General features: G+C 34.5%; 2 protein-coding genes and 1 non-coding gene across 4 annotated transcripts in view; 2 read left to right on the top strand and 1 right to left on the bottom strand.

The window, feature by feature from the left end:
- Window positions 1–22,624, bottom strand: part of Acad11 (acyl-CoA dehydrogenase family member 11) — an 89,822-nt gene that overhangs the window by 31,027 nt on the left and 36,171 nt on the right. For both annotated transcript variants that reach the window (XM_047564692.1, XM_047564691.1), the window contains exons 10-13: window positions 19,202–19,279; window positions 18,279–18,417; window positions 14,171–14,278; window positions 13,067–13,165 (exon numbers count right to left, since the gene is read on the bottom strand). In XM_047564692.1, coding sequence (XP_047420648.1) covers window positions 13,067–13,165; window positions 14,171–14,278; window positions 18,279–18,417; window positions 19,202–19,279 — 424 coding nt within the window. The remainder of the gene's footprint in view (window positions 1–13,066; window positions 13,166–14,170; window positions 14,279–18,278; window positions 18,418–19,201; window positions 19,280–22,624) is intronic.
- On the top strand, window positions 7,717–12,878 carry Ackr4 (atypical chemokine receptor 4). The gene is made up of 2 exons (XM_047564695.1): window positions 7,717–8,041; window positions 10,552–12,878. Exon 2 carries the CDS (start codon window positions 10,560–10,562, stop codon window positions 11,610–11,612), a length of 1,053 nt encoding a protein of 350 aa, XP_047420651.1. The 5' UTR covers window positions 7,717–8,041; window positions 10,552–10,559; the 3' UTR covers window positions 11,613–12,878.
- On the top strand, window positions 17,060–17,133 carry Trnav-uac (transfer RNA valine (anticodon UAC)). The gene has a single exon. It is a non-coding gene; the product is annotated as a tRNA-Val (tRNA).

Raw genomic sequence — 22,624 nt, 5'->3', positions numbered from 1 at the left:
GGGTACAACTAATTACATGAAAAAGACACTACTCAAATAGAAGCCTCAGATAGACCCAGTATAATAATACAGAGTGAACTGAACACCCCTCTCTCACCATTAGAAACATCATATAAACTCTGTAAATACTCTTTGGATCTGAAAAATATTATAAATAAAATGGACTTAACAGACATCTATAGAATATTTAATTCAACAACAGTTGGACACATTTTCTTCTCAGTGGCTCATGGAACTTTCTCCAAAATAGACCATATTTTAGGCCACAAAGCAACCTTTAGTAAATAAAAAAATTGATATAATTCCTTGCATCTTATCAGATTATAATGGTATGATAGTAGAAATCAATATAACTAAACCCTATAGAAACTATATAAACACATGGAGATTGAATAATACTCTTTTGAATGATGAATGGTGATAGAAAAAGTCAAGGAAGAAATTTAAAAATTCTTAAACTCAAGTAAGAATAGTGATATAAAGTTTATAGCTATGAGTGCCTACATAACAAAATCAGAAAGATCCCATATAAACAACCCAATTATGTATCTCAAGGTCCTTGGAAAAAACAACAACAACAACAACAACAAAAAAAAAAAAACAATTCCAAAGCCAGTGGAAGAAAGGGAATAATTAAGATCAGAGCTGAAATCAATGAATTTGAGAATAAAAAACAAAACAATACAATATAAAGAATTGTTGAAACAAAGAGTTGGTTCTTTGAAAAGATAAACAACATTGATAAGCCCTTAGCCAAACTAACCAAAAGAAAAAGGGAGAAAAACCAAGTTAATAAAATTAGAGATGAAAAAGAAGAAATCACAGACATCTCAGAAATCAAGCACATCAATAGGAACTATTTTGAAAACTTACACTCCAATTAATTGGAAAACCTAGAAGAAATGGATACATTTCTAGACAAACACAATCTGCCAAAACGGAATCAGACCAATGACTTGTAATGCAATATAGTAATAAAAAGCCTTCCAACAAAGCAAATCCCAGGACCAGATGGATTCTCAACTGAATTCTACCAAACCTTTAAAAAAGAACTAGTGCAAATTCTCCTCAAATTATTCCATGAAGTAAAAAAGGATGGAACACTTCCAAATTCATTCTGTGAAGCCAGTATCACACTCATACCAAAGCCAGATAAGTATGCACCAAGGAGAGAAACCACAGACCAATATCCTTGATGAACTTAGATGTAAAAATATTAGTAAATCATATTCAACAACATACTAAGAAGATTGGTTTTATTTCAGAGATGAAATGATGATTTATTATATACAAATCAATCAATATAACTTATCACATTCACAAAATTATGGGCAAAAATCACTTAATAATCTCAATAGATGTATAGGAGGCCTTTGACAAAATTTAGCACCCAATCATGATAAAAATACTAAAGAAACTAGGGATAGAAGGAACCTCTCTCAACATCATTGTAAAGGCTATATATGACAAATCTAAAGCCAACGTCATAGTAAAGGGGGAAAAACTGAAAGGACTTCCTTTAAAATCTGGGACAAGTTAAGTATGTCCACTTTTACCACTCCTACTTAATACAGTGCTAGAAATTCTAGCCAGAGCTATTAGGCAAGAGAAGGAAATAAAAGGTGTAAAAATGGAAAGGAAGAAATAAATTATCACTGTTTGCAGATGAGATAGTCCTATATCTAGAATATCCAAAAAAAACTCCACCAAAAGACTGCTAGAGCTAATAAACAAATTTGGCAAAGTAGCAGGTTACAAAATCAACATGTAAAAGTCCGTAGCTTTTTTATATACCAACAATGAATTTGCTGAGAAAGAAATCAGAAAAGAAAAATTCCATTCACAATAGTCTCAAAAAAAAGAAAGAAAAAAAGAACAAACAAACAAAAAACCAACGTAGGAATAAATTTAATCAAGGAGGTAAAAGGGTTTTAAAATGAAAACTATTTGATCATTGAAGAAAAAAATTGAAGAAGACTACAGAAGATGGAATGACCTCCTGTGTTCCTGGATGGGCAGAATTAATATTGTTAAAATGGCCATACTATCAAAAGCAATATACAGATTCATTGCAATCCCCATCCAAATACAAATGGCATTCTTCACAGAACTAGAAAAAGCAGTAATAAAATTCATTTGGAAGAATAAAAGACCAAGAATAATCAAAATTTTAAGCCAAAAAAGCAATGCTGAAGGCATTACAATACCTGACTTCAAATTACACTACACAGCTATAGTAACTAAAACTGCAGGGTACTAGCATAAAAACAGACACATAGACCAATGGTACAGAATAGAAGACACAGAGACAAACCCACACAGATTCAGTCACCTGATCCTTAACTAAGGTGCCAAAAACATACACTGGAGAAAAGACAGACTTTTTGACAAATGATGCTGGGACAACTAGTTGTCCATATATAGAAGAATTAAAGTAGACTATTATCTCTCACCTTGCACAGAAATCAACTCAAAATGGATCGAAGACCTCAGAATTAGAATATAAACTATGCAACTCCTAGAAGAAAACATAGGGCCAACACTACACCTTTTTGGCACAGGTAACAATGTTCTCAATAGGACCCTTAAAGCTCAGGAAATAATGCCAAGAGTTAATAAATGGGAGCATCCAATCCAAAAGCTTTTGCACAGCAAAGGAAACAATTAGGAATGTGAAGAAAGAATCCACAGAATAGGAGAAAATCTTTGCCCAGCTACTCTTCTGACAGGGGATTATCATCTAGAATACATAAAGAACTCAAAAAACTTTCCACCAAACAAATAAAATAACCCAATTAATAAATGGGAAAATTAATTAAATAGATACTTCTCAAAAGAAGAAATACAAATGGCCAACAGATACAAGAAAAATGTTCAACATCATTAGCAATTAGGGAAATGAAAATCAAAACAGTCAGAATGGCAGTCATTAAGAATACAAATAATAATAAATGCTGGAGAGGATGTGAGGAAAAAGGAATACTTTCCCATTGTTGGTGGGACTAAATTAGTACAACCACTATGGAAATCAGCATGGCTGCTCCTCAAAAGACTAGGTGTGGAGCCATCACATGACTCAACTATATCACTTCTCAGTATTTACCCTGAAGAATTAGAGTAATCTTACTATAGTGAACATGCATACCCATGTTTATAGTAGCACAATTCACAATAGCCGAACTATGGAACCAGCCTAGGTGTCCATTAACAGATAAATGGATAAAGAAAACATGGTATGTATACACAATGGAGTTTTATTCAGTCATAAATAAAAATGAAATTATGTCATTTGGAGGAAAATGGATGGAACTAGAGACCATCATGTTAAGTGAAATAAGTCAAACTCAGAAGGTTAAGGGTCATATGTTTTCTATCACATGTAGAAGCTAGAGAAGAAAAAGGAAAACAAAGGTGGGGTGAATCTTTTAAAAATCAAAGGGAGATCAGTAAAGGAAAGGGACCAAGAGATGGAAGATGGGAGGGAGGGGGAAGTGCTGGGGAGTGATATTAGTCTGAATATGTAACAACAAATCCATCAATATGTAAAATTACAATGCGCCAATAAAAATGTGGAAAATAAATAAATAAATAAAATTATCTTTGGTTATAAAAAAGCAAAAAAGGAAAAATATTTCACATTTATGACAAAATATTTATAATGCTTAATACTATGATATCTTTGGAATATAAAGAACACCTGAAAAATCAGTGTAAAGATGAACAAAGAACAAATCTGCAAAAGGAAGAAATAAAATTTAAAGTTTTTTTTTTTTTTTTTTTTTGGTGATGCCGGGGATTGAACCCAGGGCCTCATGTACGTTAGGCAAGCACTCTACTAACTGAGCTATATCCCCGGCCCTTAAAGAGATTTTTGAAGTGACTAATTTTACTACTAATAAATAAATGTAGAATAATGTACTAATGGAATACTACTTTACCTATTAACTGGTATAGATAATATTCAACAGTAGTACAATACTACTGTCCAGTATTTCACACATGACTGGTAAGGAATGGTAAAGTGTACTGAATTTGTTATAAGTTATTTAGAAAGCAGAGGGTAAAGTATCTTCTGTTGGCAACATTTTAGAGAAATCATTGCTAGGAGAAAAAAGTAATACATTCCTATGGAGTACAATTTGGGAATATTCATCAAAATTTCAGACTAAATGAGACTTTGGCCCGACATTCCAACTAGAGGATTTACCCTATAAGCATGAGAAATGGCAGATGCAGATTATATATTGCAGTAGTACTGTTTATATTTGCACAGAACTAGGCATTAGCCAATGTCTGCTAGTAGGAGACTATTGAAATACACTGTGGTATGTCCACATAATGGAACTCTTCTAGGAATAATAAAGAAACTTTCTTTAACACAAATATGAAAGAATTCCAGGATTATTATTCAGCATGAATAGTATGAACACTACCTTTGGTATAAGGGGAAAAAAAGAGGATAATCATATGTACTTATCACATTCTTTAAAATTCCAAAGTAAGATTAGATTTAATTTCTTTCCACATGATATCCACAAAGATGCTTTCCATAACATTATTTATAGTAATAAAACACCGGAAATAATCTAGAAGTCTTATATAGGAGAATGGTAAAGCAAATTATGATAATCTACACAATAAATTATTAAGCTACTGAAATGTCATCTGTAGTGAATTTGCAATAACATACATTTTGCTCAAGCAAAAATATGATGTAAGAAACTCATATAAATGAGTTCAATACATAATAGGATACTACAGAGAAATCATAAAGTTATGCTTAACATAGCTCTCAATATCAGTGACATTCTCAGTGATAATGTAGTATATAGTTTAGCCAATGTCTATCACTGAGCAAAACAACACCACAAAAGGAGAGAGAGGAAATAGATGTGGGGAGAGATTCTTCAGGGACAAGGGACATTGCTGTGTTAAGGCAGGAGATCATTTTGATATTCCATTCATAGAAAATTGAAATCATAATGATTCAGTGCTTAGAAATATGATAAGAAATGGAAGAAAGCTACAGGAAAAAAAAATAAAGAAACTTAAGTAGATACTTTGAAAACTTGTCTAAAGTGAATGATGACTTTCCTTATCTTCAAAGCTACAAGATTACCTTTTACATTCTGTCAAATCTCTCCTCACCAATACTCCTAATTCTCTGGAGAAGAGGAAAATACAAGAAAAAGTCAGTGAGTTGATTTTACCACAATTCACGAGGAGATGGAACTCACTGTCTGATAACAGAAGCAGCAGCTCAATCCTGACATCCTTTATGCTCTTAGGACTGTGTTTGCAAATTCAATAAATGTAAAGATAATAACATTATAACTAATTTAAAAGATGGGAGTCTAATTTATAAGAAATCATGGTTGTCTGGGATGGGGAAAACAAGAAGGGAGAGACACTTTCAAATATCTATAAAATAGTATTGAGAGTTTATAGTAGCATAATGGAATATATAGCATGATACAGTGGATAAAACTGAAGGTGTGAAATCAAATTTTCAGCTCAAGAGTTAAACTTATATGTATGTGGAGGATGTTACTTAAACATTGTTTGACTGATGTATATATTTATTATTCAGTCAGCACATGACATAAGTAAGACACCAAGATAAATGTTGAGAATGCAGCAGGGCAGAGAACAACTATAAAAAACCGAACATTTTAATAAGTACTAACAACAGAGTGGGATGGTACTACAGGCATAAGAGTAGCTGTATCCAACCTAATCTGGAAGGGTTATGGAAGGTTTCTTGGACTGCTTAATGTTGTGGTCAGACCGGAATCTGAATTCTAAGTATGAGTTTGGGATCTAAAATGGAGTGGGAGGGATATTCTAGCAGGAGCAAAGGCCCACAATTCATGATTGCAAACTTTACAGATGGATTGAAGAGATTATATAATTGATACTCAGGAGGCTGCGGTTATCCTTAGTGATTACAGAAGTATAGCATCAAGGACAAGTAAAATGGGAAAATAATCAAAAGGAACAGTAGGACTGCCATTAATCCAAAATATTTATTGAATACCTATTATGTGTCTAGAAGACCTCAGTGAACAAAACAAACACTTCACTTTAACACCAACACTTATTATTGCTTGTGTTGTTAATATTAGCCATTCTAATTGGAGTTAGATGAACCCTTAGGGTGATTTTAATTTGCATTTCTCTGATTCCTAGGGATGAGCACTTTTTTATATATTTGTTGATCACCTGTATATCTTCTTTCTGTTCTGATGAAACCTATAATCTAACACAAGGTGAGAGATAACAGGAAGCAAACAATACAAATGAAATGGTTCACTAGTACATGATAAATGCTACAGGGAAGCAGACTGGAGAAGTGGAGGGGGAAGGGTGTTTTAAATAGAGCAGTCAGGGACTGCTTCAGTGAGTGGATGGTGAGTGGACAAAGACTTGCAAGGGATGAGGGAGTGAGCCTTGTAAATATTAAGATAAAGTGCATTCCAAACTGACGGCAGAGCCAGCACAAAAGCCCTGAGGAGGATGCACCTAGAATATTCTAATCAGTGGGGAAATTGATGTGGCAGGCAGAGGGGCGAGTGGCATGAAATGAGCTCAAAGAAGCAACGAGGGGTGGGAAAGGCAGACATTGGGGATCTTGTAGGCTGCTGTAAGAATTTAGTGGAAGGTTGTTTGTTCACTTCCTCCAATCCGGGTAAGAGAGGGCAAAGACCAGATAGTCTAGCCAAGGCAGGGGTAACACTAGGAGCAGTGTCCTTTAGAAGGAAGCGAGAATTAGAAGAATGATCAACATGGGAAGAAGTGATGCTGCTTTTAGAAAAACTGCTAGAGTCTGCTCAGAGTGCTCATTATGCCCATCCCTTAACGACTTGGCATTTAGTGACTTCGTAGTTTGAAATTGGCCAACGAGGGAATACGGACACCAGGGAAAGTGGCAAATGCCACAAATCCAGGTAGTGAGCTGGTTTGGCTGCATGCAGATACTTCTTCAGGGTGGTGTGAAACAGGAGAAGCTGGCTATACCCTCTTATGTGTACTATGGGAAGATAGGGAAAATGAAGGCAGGCCCTGGTGAGCTGCTTTTGTGTGAATCAACAAGAAGGCTAGAAGAAAAAAAAAAAAATGGCTGGGGTCTAAAATAACTTCAGTAGGTGGGGACTGAGGCTGGCCTTGCATGAGAAAATAAATAAGGCAACTGCCATGCAAATGTGAGGAGAGTCAAGTTGAAATAGACCAGAGAGGGCCAAGTCTGCATATATTTCTCTTCTTTCTCTAATTTTCATTTGTTTGAAAGTATGGAAAAATAGTATCCCCAGATAGAAGGATTTTGAAGGTTTGTATGGTGGTCTTAGGAAAATGTTATAAGCAGGCAGGAGAGTATAAAGTCCAGCGGAAGGTGCACTTTGGGGCATGGAGAAAGAGTATGGGGAAGCCAGGAGTCTTACAGATTAAATAAAATACTCAATGATGTGGCAAAAAGTATTAAATTCTACAAAAGTATGTAATGATTACTCATTATTTAAGAGTTCTTGACAATTTAGTCTTTTTTTTAATGTATACATATACACAATGGAATATTAGATAATTTACTCTTCAAAAAGATAACTTTCTGGGGTAAAGTAATTTTTTTTTTGTTTTCTTTCCTAAGCAAAATAACTTCACAGAGTATTTCTCCAGATGCCTCCAACCAGAGAAGGTTGCTGCTTGTGGTGAATCTCCTGCTTTAGCTGTTATTTGCTAAGCTGCAGGCACTTTCTTGTTCCCTTCAGCTGAGTGGAAACTTTGAGAGGTCTGTAGTTTTGCAAACAAGATGGAATTCTTCCAAATTTGCATCCTGGGACACTTAAGAACTTGGATTTGACTTTATAGAATGGTTTTACATAAAAGAAACGATCAAGTCCACACGAGGTTAAAATTTCAGGAAAGCTTTCTTAGATCCAAGATAAAGGCGGGGTATAAAAACGAAAACAAAAGTAGCCCGAGTTAGAGAAGCCCTGTCATTTCATCCTCTGCACTCAAGACTGCTCCTCTCTGCCGGGTGAAACAGGTTGGTTCATTCTTTCTTTTTTCATTCTAACTTGGATATAATTTTTTTAAGCCCAAAGATTCTGTATTTTTACCTATTTAGAGGGAGGCTATATACATAAAAGTGTAAGTTTTTAAATAAAAAAAACTACTTAAAACCAACTGTACACTTCAACCTTAGAGTGAGAATCTGAATATAGCAAGAAGAAAATATTTTCAGTACCATTACTTGTGTGTAAAACCTTATTAATGAGAAAATAGGTTTTGCTGTGCTATCTTCTGCTTTCTTTTACAAGCACTATTTTGTGTTCTTATAATAGTCATAAAAACATTTAAAGTCTTTCTATATGTCTGCCAGAAGGCTCATTTCTACAAATAATTTCCATTCCAATTGCTCACCTTTTTAATAAGATTAATCATTACTTTAAAATAACCTTTCTTAATATCTTATATTATTTGGCCATATTATTCTTTATCATCAGGCTCAAGATCTTTGGGATAAAAGAGAACGAAGTTCACATTATGTTAATAATTAATTCATAAATAAAGAGTACAGTAGTCTGCCAGATTGAAGCTTTTCAAATAATAATAATAAAAATAATAATTTTAAATTTTGGTACTTTTTAAAAAACATTCTTTTTAGTGGTCAATGGACTTTTTTTTTTTTTTTTTTATGTGGTACTGAGAATCGAACCCAGTGTCTCACACGTGCTAGGCAAGGGCTCCACCACTGAGCCATAACCCCAGCCCAGTACTTGGTTTTTGCATAATGAAAGCAATTCTTCCATGTGGTATCTTTCCTCAGGGGACCAGCTTCACTTCGCTCTACTCATTCAAAAAGGGTTAGCCAGTTTCAGACTGTTCTTTTGAAAATGTACCATAGTTGGCACACTGCTTTGAAAATATGATCTTCATTACTGTTTCTATGCAATTACTTGAGATTCTTCAAAGGATAAAAATAACCAAAGGAAGATAGAAAGGCTAAAGACAAAACAAAAGAATGCTTAGCATCATAATAAAAACATTCAAAGTCATAAAATGCATTTTAAAATTTGTGAATACTGTGTGAGATTATCTTAGTACTATCAATAGAGTACAACAGCTTCATGTTGAAACAGGAGATTCCTGGCACATCCTCTAACCATTCTAGAGTAACAGCTTTCTACCTGCTTGCAAAGCTTCAGTTCGACAAATATTTACTGAGTAGTTAGTGTGTGCCAGGCACACTAATAAGGCTTCAATTACAATCACAAATCAAACAGGTCACTCTTAGAGCCTAGAGGGACAAGGCAGTCCAGGAAACATGTTTTCCATGGGATGGGATCGATTCTTTGGGAGGTATGTATTGGATCAGGAAAGTCTTCTGGGGAGGTGACATCTGGTTTAATTGAGTAGGAACTGGCAGGGAAGGGCAGGAAATAATGTTGGATAAAGGATTAGAATGAGCAATGATGCTGTAGCGTGTTGTGTGCCAACCAAATGCTGGCAAAACAGCATATTCCTATCCAAGTGTGAGGCATGGAGCTGGGAGTGGCACCACATTATGGAGGGAGCTTATCACACTAGGAAGTTTGGACTGTATCTTTCAAAGGAAGCAATGTGCCTTCCAGGTGAGAAGCTAGGCAAGCGGGTGGCAGACTGGCAATTGAGAAACAGAGTACTCAGACAACAATAAGAAAAATGTTTTTGACAAGGTGATGAGGAGGAATCCAGCAGGATCCCAGCTAGGATGATACTGTAGTAGACCAGGTGAGAGTCATGATGCTCAGATTAGGTAGATGTGTGGAAGAGTGTGAACTAGAAGGAAGAGACAGATTCAAGACCTATTGGGAAGGTAAAACCAGAACATATGGACTGCCTGGAAATCAGGGATGAAGAGAGAAATCAAGGATGGTTGAGGCTTAGAGTCTAAAGCCTAGGGGATATAGGGGGGATAATAGTGCTATCAAATAATAGTACACCCTGAGCAAGTAGTGACTGGTTTGGGAGGGAAGTTGACTAACAGAGTCTTGTTTTATAAAAGCCAACTATGAATCTTCAGTACAGATGTTGAGGTTATTTATTTAGCTTCAATTTATAAATGATATAAAAATGAGAAATTAATTTATTTTTAAAAATTCATCATAGATATACTCCATAAGACTAAGTCATACATGTAAAAATCATAACTTTTTTATTCTCTTAAGTTGAAATCTGACTAAATATTCATGTTTTAAAAACTATATTTACATAAAAGTCTTCCATTTTATTTTAAGATTTAATGATTAAGAAAATTTCCTAGGGTATTATTTATCATCCCGGTGTCAATCCCAGTTCCTGCCACAGACTTGTAAAGTAAAAGGATGGGTAACTAATTTGGGGAATATACTCCAATGTGGCTCCCTTTAGAGCTTTTCAAAGGGTGGCAGATTCAGGCTCACGCATTATAGCAATAATCTACTCTGTAGGAAAGAACAGAACACGTGCTGGGCAAAAGCTGTTTCCTTTTAAACAATATTAAAATTAGTATCTTGTGTTCTTTTTGCCATCTAGATGCAGTCATGGCTTTGGAGCAGAACCAGTCAACAGATTACTACTATGAGGAAAACGAGATGAATGGCACTCATGACTACAGTCAGTATGAAGTGATCTGTATAAAAGAAGAGGTCAGAAATTTTGCAAAAGTTTTCCTCCCTGCCTTTTTTGCAATAGCTTTCATCATTGGACTTGCAGGCAATTCCATAGTTGTGGCAATTTATGCCTACTACAAGAAACAGAGAACCAAAACAGATGTGTACATCCTGAATTTGGCTGTGGCAGATCTACTCCTCCTATTCACTCTGCCTTTTTGGGCAGTTAATGCAGTTCATGGGTGGGTTTTAGGGAAAACGATGTGCAAAGCAACGTCAGCCTTATACACAGTAAACTTTGTCTCAGGAATGCAGTTTCTGGCTTGTATCAGCATAGATAGATACTGGGCAGTAACTAAGGCTCCCAGCCAATCAAGAGTGGGGAAACCTTGCTGGATCATTTGTTTCTGTGTCTGGATGGCTGCCATTTTGCTGAGTATACCCTACCTGGTTTTTTATACAGTAAATGACAACATGAGGTGCATTCCCATCTTTCCCCACCATCTAGGAACATCCATGAAAGCATCGATTCAAATGCTGGAAATCTGCATTGGATTTGTAATTCCCTTTCTTATTATGGGAGTATGCTACTCTCTGACAGCAAGGACTCTCATCAAGATGCCAAACATTAAAAAAGCTCGACCCCTCAAAGTTTTGCTCACAGTTGTCATAGTTTTCATTGTAACTCAGCTGCCCTATAACATTGTCAAGTTCTGCCAAGCCATAGACACCATCTACTTTCTGATCACTGACTGTGACATGAGCAAACGCATGGATGTTGCCATCCAAATCACAGAGAGCATCGCACTCTTCCATAGCTGCCTCAACCCAATCCTGTATGTTTTTATGGGAGCCTCTTTTAAAAACTATATTATGAAAGTGGCCAAGAAATATGGATCCTGGAGAAGACAGAGACAAAATGTAGAGGAGATTCCTTTTGATTCTGAGGCTCCTACGGAGCCAACCAGCTCTTTTACCATTTAAATGAAAAACTATTCTACCTTTTGCTTTGATACATAAGAATGATGCTTCTCCCTCTGATAAAAAATTTGCAGGGAATCTGAAACTCATATCTCAAATACTGTCGTTACAACTTATAACAAAGAAGGAGTTGGGGTGTTGGCGAAGGTAAAAGTCAAAAAGAAGAGGAAATAATAAATAAAACATGAAGATTAAAATTAGTGATATAGGGAAAAAAGTAATAACAGGCATACATCAAAGCACTAAGATGATCCTTATGAGATGGAATGGTTTTTATATCTTGATTACTCTATTGGTTACACAAATCTACAATGTTATATAATGACACAGACTTCTATACACATTGTAATGATTTCAACTTCCTGATTTTGATTTTATACTATAATTATGAAAAATAAACTATTGGGTTCATCTATGGGTGAAGGGTACCCAAGATCACTCTGTACTATCTTTGTAACTGCTTGTGGATTTCTAATAATTTCAAAATACATGAGGTTTAAAAAGAAAAACACTATATTAGAATTTAGGATCTCTAAAACTGATTGATAAAGAGGTTTATGTTAAGGAGGCATTTATAATGATTTTTAAGTATCTAAATTTTAATGTAAGAACAATTTGCTTGCAAAACTTTAGTACCTGAATAACTGCAGCAAAACTATCTTTTTTGTTGTTGTTTTTTTAACTTAAAAGTAATTTTATAAAATTCTAGAAAGTAGAATAACTGAAACAACCAAAACAACAACAACAAAAAAAACCTCATAAGCTTGTCTAGCTCTTTTATATATTCCTGCTAAGTTTTTTTTTTTTTTTTTTTTTTACGGTGCTGGGCCTTGTGATTGCAAGGCAAGCACTCTACCAACTGAGCTATATATCCAGCCCTCCTGGTAAGTTCTTAAACACATATTTTGCTTCCATAATGTCTACTTTCTTTAATAATACCTGGTTATTCTGATAAATGTTGGTTTATCACGTATGTTTTAGAAGCAATTCTCAAATTATAGTTTTCCGTTTTCCAATTTTTATAACTTCCTAAAGAACTCATTTCTTTATGTAAGTCTGAGAGCTGAGTAACTCTATGTAAAAAAGATTCTTTATAATGTATAGTTTTCATTTTTCATTTAAACACTTGTATTTTTAAGCAATAAAAATATGTACCATAATAAATTATTATTAGTATTATTATTTTTGGTGCTGGGGATTGAGCCCAGGGCCTTGTGTAATACCATACATGAGTTCTACTGCTGAGTTATACCCTATAATAAATTATTTTTTAATAACATGCACAACTTATCTTCTTTAAATTACTTTTTCTCTTATCTACTATTTCTAAATTTGAAAATGCTTTCAAAGGCAGAATTTAAAGAACTGTGATCATGAAACTAATATCTGTGAATCACAGCATTATTCTAACACAAAGGATCAATCTTTTGAGTAAAAAAATTATGCTGAACACTCACCACTGCTCCACCATTTCTTGCCATTAATTATATAGCTGTCTCCATCTCGCTCAATGCTACAAGCAATATTTGTGGCATCGCTTGAAGCTACATCAGGCTCTATAAACAAACAAAACTTGAATTTACAGGTAGGCAGATATCAGTTTGCAAAAGAGGCTTAAATAAGGGAATACAAACCGTGGGCATCCTTGTCTCTATCATTTTCCATCCTTCCTCCATTCCACCCTGGTCCTCCCCTCACCTACACATTGTAGGTACTCAATAAATATGCATTGGAAAACTGAATGAATTAAGTATATGGAACATAGGGGATCAGTATTCTGAACTGTGTTCTTGGTTTCCTCACTGATGTATATTACTTAGGATATAACTCGTTCAGTCCTTTGGGCAATCACCAAAAGTAGATAAAAATATTGTTTTTTACTTCTCTTGTTAGAAATCTGTACTAAATTCTGGAAAGCCAGTTTTCCCCACCATATTACTTACTTTCTTACTTTCTAACTGTGCCTTGCAAGTTCCATTGGAAATACTTTCACCAACTTACATATCTTGCATTTTATTATTGAGACCTTGCTGAATATAGCCAACAGAAATTCAGTTTAACTCAATCACGAAATAATGATTTTGTCCTTTAAAGTGGTCTTAATTATTGTTTCCTATATACAAATAGTATAAAAAGCATTTTTATTAACATTTTTCTAGTTTTATTTTCTCATATGCTTATAATTTGAGCCATATGTTCAGGACTGGTTAAAGTTCCATTTTTCTAAAATTATCAAAAAGATAAATATTTCACACATAAGGATAAAACAATCTTAAATATCCACAGATAGCAATTTTAGAAATGCAGGTTAAAAGATTATGAGACTAGATTTACTCTTCTGCTAATGCTAAAGCAGGTTGCTGAAAAATATCATCTGGTATCCTCCCAAAGGTGAGGATAATTTTATTCTGCATATAAAAAACTGCAAAATTTAAAACCAAGTCCAAAACACACATATTCACATTTCTGACCATTGGTAACCACATCCCATGCTTCTTCAGCTCATCCATAACAACTCCAGGATGACTGAGGACTGGGGGAGAGTGGAGATTTGCCTTTACCTGTCATACAGAAGGCAGAGGTAATGTCCCCTTGAAGAAGAGGTTCCAGCCACTGCTGCTTCTGTTCCTCACTTCCATAGAGATGCAGCACCTCCATGTTCCCTGTGTCTACAAATAGGAATAAAAAGCATTTGTTTTACATTTAAAATTTTACCAACATGAATTCACAACTTTATGTAGACAATAAAGGCGTGCATCTTTTAAAAGCAAATATTTTCTAACAAAAACATTCTGAAACACACACTAAGTACAATTTGCAATGATGGCATGCACAGTTGTAAGTATGTGGCATTCAGTACATATTATTTGACTTGTTCTGAATCAGACTCTTCCCCAGTTCATCCCAGCAATGCATGGCTCTAATAGTCAAATCAATTAAGACTGAAGAACATGCCCTGTGCTTTCTAACTTCCACCATTTGCTTGGACCAGCTCTTTTCTCTGAAAGTCTATGAATCATCTGTAAATAAATTCTTGTTTATGATCTCCCTTCTCTGCAAGAACCTCCAATTACCCATTTGAAATATCTCCTTCCTCTGAACTCACATAGCAATTATTGTCTTTATCTCTAACATAACTCTTACTTTCGTGTATTCCATACTACATAGAAAAGTACTAAGTCCTCTCTCAAGCATGTGAAAGACAGAATCCCTGCCCTGGTTAGAAAGCAGCAGTAGATAACTTTCCCAACCCTTGGATGGTAGTAGTATTTGGTACATGATACACTGTGGTATCTCCTCAGCCAAAAAAGCAATGCTTCCTGTTTTCCATGAGCAGAATGCTCTAAGATACCTTTGTGAATATCCACTTCCATCAGATTTCTAAACATACTACCTAAAACATCTCCTTGTGTGCAGATTACTCAAGAATTTGAAGAAGGATTTTTCAGTATCAACTCTTACAACAAGTTTAAGGATAGTTACTCAAATGCCTATGAAAACTAAGTTAAATCTAAGTTAAGTTCTTCCAGATGTTTGTATTCTGTTCAGATATTCTTCACAGAACCAAGATTCACAAAATTCCTAGTGATTAGTTGACATTCTTTCTAAATGAGAGAGAAAAGAAGTCCCGAGTTAAATTAGATGAAACTCATTGTTTGCATTCTTTGCTTGTTTTAAATTCAGTGTTATTTGTTACAATTAGACTAAGATAAATACTGAATTAAAAATTCCAAAATTATCAGTTATTCTAAGAATCTGGCAAAGTTATCATGTATAGATTGGGAAACTAAGCCCAGTTTTTTCTACGAATTTTTTTTCCCATTAAAAAAATCATCCCAACAGTTCCCCACTGTTCCAGTAGAGTTGGGATTAAAATTGCTGTGAAAACAACATTCCAGTATAAAATATCGTACAACTTATTGAAGGGTAAATATACAAACTGGAAGAACACATGTTTCCCATAAACTTTCATAGTTATGGTATCTGGGAAATGATTTAGGTAACATGTGTAGAAATTGATCTTTTATAGTTAAGAACACTTACATTTCCTTCTTTATCTGCTTTGGAAATGCTCTAAAACACAATGTTCAAGGCCTTAATGAAGACATCTCCACCACAAAAAGAAAACACCTCATTTTCTACTTCTAATTTCTATATTTTACTTGCTTAGTAGAGTTGCTAATTATTTCTTAATCAAAGCACATGTATTCCCCTGCCCAATTAGAAAATTTCAACATCATTTAAACAATACAAGTGATAGACTTATGAAATTCTAATATTAGGAAAAAAATCCATGACCATCTAGTAACAAGTAAGTTCACAGGCCAAATTGAAAATAGTGGAAGACAGTTGAATCTGTAAGAACGTCTCTCAGAGTCGTATTTGTCATATTATGGCCATTACTGTATCAGGGAATCAATCTGGTAAAATGGGGCTAGCATTCCTTTAGAAATAAAATAGAAAACATTAGATTAGAGTCACTGGGAAATATCTGAATGTACTACATGAAGTAAGCAAAAGTACTGTTTCATGAAACTTTTGTTCCTGTACCATGTAGGAATATTTATCCATCCATCCATGAACCCACATGTACACTCATATGCTACATATTGCGTCACAATATAATATATATTTCTTACCATGAATAGCAATAAAAACATTTAAATTAAAAGATTACTAGTTAATTTCCCTTTCTACGAAATCATGCTACCTATGTAGTATGTTGTAATAGCTTTACCCAATTAGGATAACTCTTTACAAACTTTGTGGAAAGATTTCTTTTCATTTATAATAGTGTCATTATTGGAATACAATGCAGTAGAGTGATTTTTGGATCAGTGTTTAGAAAAGAGAAATCATGTCAGGGCCAAGCTCTGTTATCATCAGAAGTCTATGAACTGTCTTAATAGTGCCAAAAACAAAAAAATGAGACAAAGACTGGAATGAAGCCACTTTGCTAAATTCAGAATGTTTTCTCACAGAAGTCCAAGATAGTTGCATATACCTCTTTTTTGGTAGCTTAACACTGCTTTAACTCTTGGGGAAAACCTTAGCCTCAAGGCCATATGATGAGTACAAAAGGCAATACCGCCACCTAACTTGTGTGGGGACACTGTCAACCTATTACAAACCAAGTGCTAATCCTTGACTGATAGCATCAGAATAACCAGAGTAACTTGGGGCAGGCAGCGGGAGACATTCCATTCCTACTCTAGATATACTGAATCTGAATCTGTAGGGATAGAGCTTGGGAATATGAATATTCCCAGAGCTTCTTAAGCAGTTCTACAAATTCAGGTTTGAAAATACCTTCTACAACTACATTTACCTCTCCTTCTTCATCTGATTTTTCACAAATATCCTTGGAGGCATCATTGATTCCTCCACTGATAATCCATATCTAATCAGTAAATCCTCCTGGTTCTTCTTTCAAAATATACTTAGAGGGCTGGGGATATAGCTCAGTTGATAGAGTGTGTGCCTTACATGCACAAGGCCCTGGGTTCAATCCCCAGCATCACATATACACACACACACAAAATATATATTATGTGTATATATATTTATTTAGAATATATTTATATATACATTTAGAATCTTTCCACTTACCACTCTCTCCACTACTACCCCAATCTAAACCATCATCATCTTTCATCAGGATTACTGAAACAGACTTCCTGTTTCCCATCTTTCCTTCTTTTGTCAATTCTCAACATAGCAACCAAAGTGATTCTTTTTGATCTGAAATTACATCTTGTCAATGCTCTGCTCCAAATCCCCAAAGGTTCCTCTTCTTCCTGAAGGTACAACCCCTTACCTGCCCAATAAGGCCCAACAAATGAGGCCCTTTCCTCTTGGATCCCTTTTCCTGTTATTCTTCCTCTAGCCACACTGGCCTCCTTAGTTATTCCTGGAATATCCTAATCACACTTTTGCCTTAGGGTCTTTGAATTTTTTGTTTCTTCTGCTATGAAAACTTTCCCCCCAGATATCAGGATAGCTAAGTCATCAATCACCTTCTACTTGTCTTTATCAAATGTCATTTTCTCAATGAGGTCTATCCTGATCATTTTATCTTAAACTGTAACCTCCCTGTCCCTCAGCATTCCAAAACTCCCCTATCCTGCTGGTTGCTTTTGTTTTAAAGTACTTTCCATCCTCAGATTTACTGCTTAATTTATTTATTATCATTATTATTTATTTTTGTCTCTCTCTATTAGAATTAGACCCTTAAAGACAAGGTTCATTGAATATTTTATTCCCTACCATAAGAGCCTAGAACAGTGCTTGGCACATAGTAGGTAATCAATAATTGGTGAATGAGTGAAGAGATAGTGAGGTTAATCAAAAGACTTGGAACTTTATTCAATCTAAAGAGCCACGGAAATACCAAATCCCCAGTCAGGAAATTAGGATCCTCAAATAATCAGTCCCCTTTTGTAGCTACCTTTCTTCACCAATACCCTTACCGTAATGATGTTTAACATAAAAATAATCCAATGAGAACCTCAAATTCATTTTTTATATTTAAATCAAAGCATATGAAAAATAAAAGTTATAGTGAAATTTATGAATCAATGACTGTAGAAAAACTTCATCATGAAAGGTAGAAATTTTAAATAATGCTCAGAGTATCAGAGAAAATTCTGTTTTGAATTAATTAGTAACCTGGTGCTTGGCAGTTAAAGACATCTGGAGCAAAAAAGCATTTTCCTGTTTCCTCAGCAACCAAGGCATAGTCCACCTGGCTCAGACCGCTCACAGCTGGCAAAAACAAGTTCCAGAGGCCCTGTGCTTTGGCCATTTCCTGTCAAGGTGAAGAACATGCCAAAGTGAACAGAATCCACCAGGACATAAATGATCTTATTTTAAAAAGATAATGGTATTTATGCTTTCTGAGATTTAAAAACACTTAACAGAGTTTTTCATTGTATTCTATAGTATATAAAACCAAGCAGTTAGTAATTCATTATAAATCAAGAGTTTCTTAACAATTAATGAAATGTCTTTTCCTCCATCTTCCTTAGATTTGGCAAAACAAAAACAAAAACACTAAATTTGTTTAGAGCTTATTAAATCAAAACTATTATAAAATCTCCCATATTTGAGCATAATTATGCCAATATTTTGTGTGTTTGGAGTTCTTACATGTGTTGTTGATAAGACTTGAAAAGTTGAAAATGAGAAAGGTGAATTAAGCCCATGTGGGAAAATGCCCTACTTTAAAAAAAAAAAAAATTCAGTTCTGGGGATTGAACTCACAATTTTATTCGTGATGGGCAAGCTCTCTACCACCACACTACACCCTATACCCTGAGCCCCCAAGTGCCCTGTTCTGACTTTGACCTTAGTTTAGTGATAGCCGATAATGAATAGTTTTAATCTAATTTTTATTTGAATAGCTAAAAAAGTGACCTTCATCATATACCATATACAATATACAGCCCAATTTATTGTATCATAGATTCTACTTTCTAGCTCTCTTTTAAAAATTATGGATATGATTATCTTCTAAGGACATAACAACAAAAACTAAGATCTCCAAAAACACTTGCATTTTCTAATATTAAAGATTCTCTTATTTTTCTTACCTTGAGTTTCTCAATCACTAAGGGTTGTTTCCACTTCTCTACTGAATTTTCATTTTGAGCACAGTATTCAAATACCTCCTTAAGATAATAAAAGAAAAAAATTATAGGCTTAAGTTAACCAAATTAAATAATGTCACAAATGAAGAATATCAAAAGTAAACATTTTTGGGTGAAGAAATTTTTTCAGCTGCTATTAAATGAGTCATCTTTTTAAAACCAGATACAGAATAACAAAAATTCTAAAGGTTTGCTGCTCACAAAATTATGCCGCCCCAATATTAGATAGTAAAAATCTTATAACCAAGATTTGAGTATTTCATTTCCAGAAATACGGTACACTAGATGGGTATAGAAATCCCTCAACTAAAAAGGTTAGGCAAAATATTAAAAATAATTTTGAAATATATTTAGTAATGCACGGCTGTGCTGGAAGGAAAATAAGAAATCCCTCAAGGCCAGGATAAAACAGGTCTGACTCTTCAGATGTGAGAGAGGACTGGAGCATGTTTGTCTGGGCCATGGAGGCTGATCTATCCTAGCTTAGGCCCTGGGTGTTAATGGGTCACATAGGCAGGTGTCCAGAGAAAAAGTCAAGTGCCTGAAACACAGCAAGAGGGAGTATCAGAGATTCCCTCTTTCCTCCACTGAAGCCAGTACTGGGGATATAGCTCAGTTGATAGAAGTACTTAAAAAATATATATATTTAAAAATACATCTAAAAAACCATACACACAAAAATCCCCATCCCTAGACTAGTGTGGTGGTATACCTGTAATCTCAGCAACTTTGGAGGTGGAGGCAGGAGTATTGCAAGTTTGAAGTCAACCTCAGCAACTTAGCAAGACCCTATCTCAAGATAAAAAATAAAAAAATAAAAAGGGGTAGGGGTGTAGCTCAGTTGTAGAGCACCCCTGGGTTTAATCCTCAGTATTGAAAAAAAATATCCCACCCCTCTGAGGTAGTCCATAGAAATAGAGACCCATATAAAGGTCTTAGTTCTGAGTGGAATAGAAAGAAGAGATTCTTCTAACTTAGTCTGCCTTCACCCAAGTTTGGAATCTGAATTCAAGTCCTGTGTGGTTTTAGGAAAAAACCTCAAACCAAAAAGTAAGTTTACAACGTTCCTGGTGATAGTGTCCATGAGCACTTGGCAAAAACAAAAGTAAATCTTTTCTGAAGGAAAGTTTTAACACAAAAGCCTTAATAATTCCTTCACATAAAATTACATTCCAAGGAACATGAGTACACTATGAAAAATTACTAATCACTCAAGCAAACAAGCCACCACAAACAAGAACTAGCAAAAACAATAATTCAACAAAACAAGCTCATACTTCTCAAAGACTACAGATAGAGTAATGATGAGACACAGGATATAAAATATTTGTATTCAATAGATTTCAAAAGCAAAAGCATTAAAAGTATGACAAAGGACTATCAAAATCAACGAGGCAAATTTGAAAAAAATGAAAGCAACTTGAGAAAAACAAAACCTCAGTGATTAAGCTTAAAAACTCTGTGGCAGGGTTGGGTACAGTGGTGCACGCCTGTAATCCCTCAGGAGGATTCCAAGGTCAACGCCAGACTTAGTAAGGCCCTCAGCAACTTGGTGAGACCCTGTCTCAAAATAAAAAAATTAAAAATGCTGGGGATGTGGCTCAGAGGTTAAGTGTACAATCCCTGGTACAAAAAAAAAAAAAAAAAAAAGAAAAAAAAAAAAAGAAAAGAAAAGAAAAGAAAAGAAAGAAAGAAAGAAAGAAAGAAAGAAAGAAAGAAAAAGAAACAAAACAAAAAAAACCTCTGTGTCAGGGATTCTCAAACTTTGGTGGTGTCAGTATCACTTGGTGAAAAAACGGGCATAAGATAGGCCTTATCATACTTCAAGGAGCCTGGGCTTCTGTGTTCTTTAGAGCTCCCTGGGCAGTTCTGACACTCCAAAATGAGAGAACAGTTATTATATGGATGGTTAAAAAACAGGCTACATACAACTTAAAAAAATTTAAAAAATGGAAGAGACCTGAAGAAATTACTCAGGATGAAGAACAGAAATTCAAGAGAAAGAAAATATGAGTGGTGAAGGGATATAATGAATTTAGAGAGAAGTTCTAACATAAGTCTTCCTGGAGCCTTAGATGAAAAGAATGAGAGAGGCAACATTTGGGAAAAATTATTCTAAGAAGTTTTTAGAACTGATAAATCAATTCAGAAAATAAGACAAAGATAAAGCACAATACAACTACAGAACATCAAAGAAAAAGAAAAATCTCTTAAAAGGAAAAAGAGGAAGGGGAAAAGAGATTACTGATAATAAAAAAATTTTGAAAGCTGACTTCCACAGTGACACAATGAAACAAAAAATCAGTGGAAAAATATCTTTAATTGCTGACAGAAAATAACTATCAACCTATAATTCTATATAAAATAAAACTATCTTTCAAGAATTAGGGCAAAATAAATGTATTACCGATAAAAAAAATCATTACCCACTCACCCCAAAAAAAGATTAGAGAAAGATAAAAAAAAGTTTAGCATGCAGATTTTCCCTAAGGAACTTGATTCTAGAAGAAACACCTGAGTTGCAAGAAAGAATAATAAATCAATAAAGTAACAAATATGTGAGTAAACCTATAAAAAAACTAGTGAAATAAAACATTAAAACCTCTAATGTGTGCAACTAAAAGAAGTTAAAACAATGAAAATATTGGATTATACAGGCATTCTGCAATGTACTGCTATTAATGTATCTCTGTACCTATTATTTTTATCTACACTTAGGCTAGTAGGATACTGGGTTAAAGTCTATAAGCATTGTCAAAACTCTTTATCCTTATTATCAAATTATTTTCCAAAGTTGTTCAGACCCAAAGATATTCATATAAGCTACATACTGAAATGTTCTTTGCATTGAAGAATAGCTACTCTAGATAGAGCCCTGCTTTATTTGGTGATAACCTCAACAAGGCAAAGGTCTGTCCTCTCAAAGGCACCAGGATGAATAGCTATTGTCATTTCTGTCGGGAAGTCAGTTAAATTGGAAGATTTCCTGTTTAGGGTTGTTTAGTATTTCCAATCCTTATATAGCTATAGAAATAATCAGTGCTATTGTGTTTGGTAATAAATATATTATAATTTCCTTATCTCTGACTACCTCTCTATGATGCTAGAATTCTAAGAAATTAAATTACACCAATATTAAAGTTCTAAAAAATTGAATTATGCCAGTGTTTATGCAATTATTTAATAACTTACATTATTTAATACTTCATATTCTAAAATCTATCCATTTAGGGAACTCAAAATCTATTTGTGACTCAGAATTAAATAAAATACCTTGTTACAAAAAAAGAGTCCTCAGTTTTTAAAGTGTGAAAAATAATTTAATAAGCCAGGAGCTGTAATGTACCTCTGTAGCCCCAGCTACTT

This window comes from Sciurus carolinensis, chromosome 9, assembly GCF_902686445.1.
Source record: "Sciurus carolinensis chromosome 9, mSciCar1.2, whole genome shotgun sequence".
Taxonomy (NCBI): Eukaryota; Metazoa; Chordata; class Mammalia; order Rodentia; family Sciuridae; genus Sciurus; species Sciurus carolinensis.
This window is presented reverse-complemented; position numbering and strand designations above follow the sequence as displayed.

Bases quoted from the DNA above. Each gene is read 5' to 3' on its own strand.
- Ackr4 (XM_047564695.1), top strand. From the start codon at position 10,560: ATGGCTTTGGAGCAGAACCAGTCAACAGATTACTACTATGAGGAAAAC.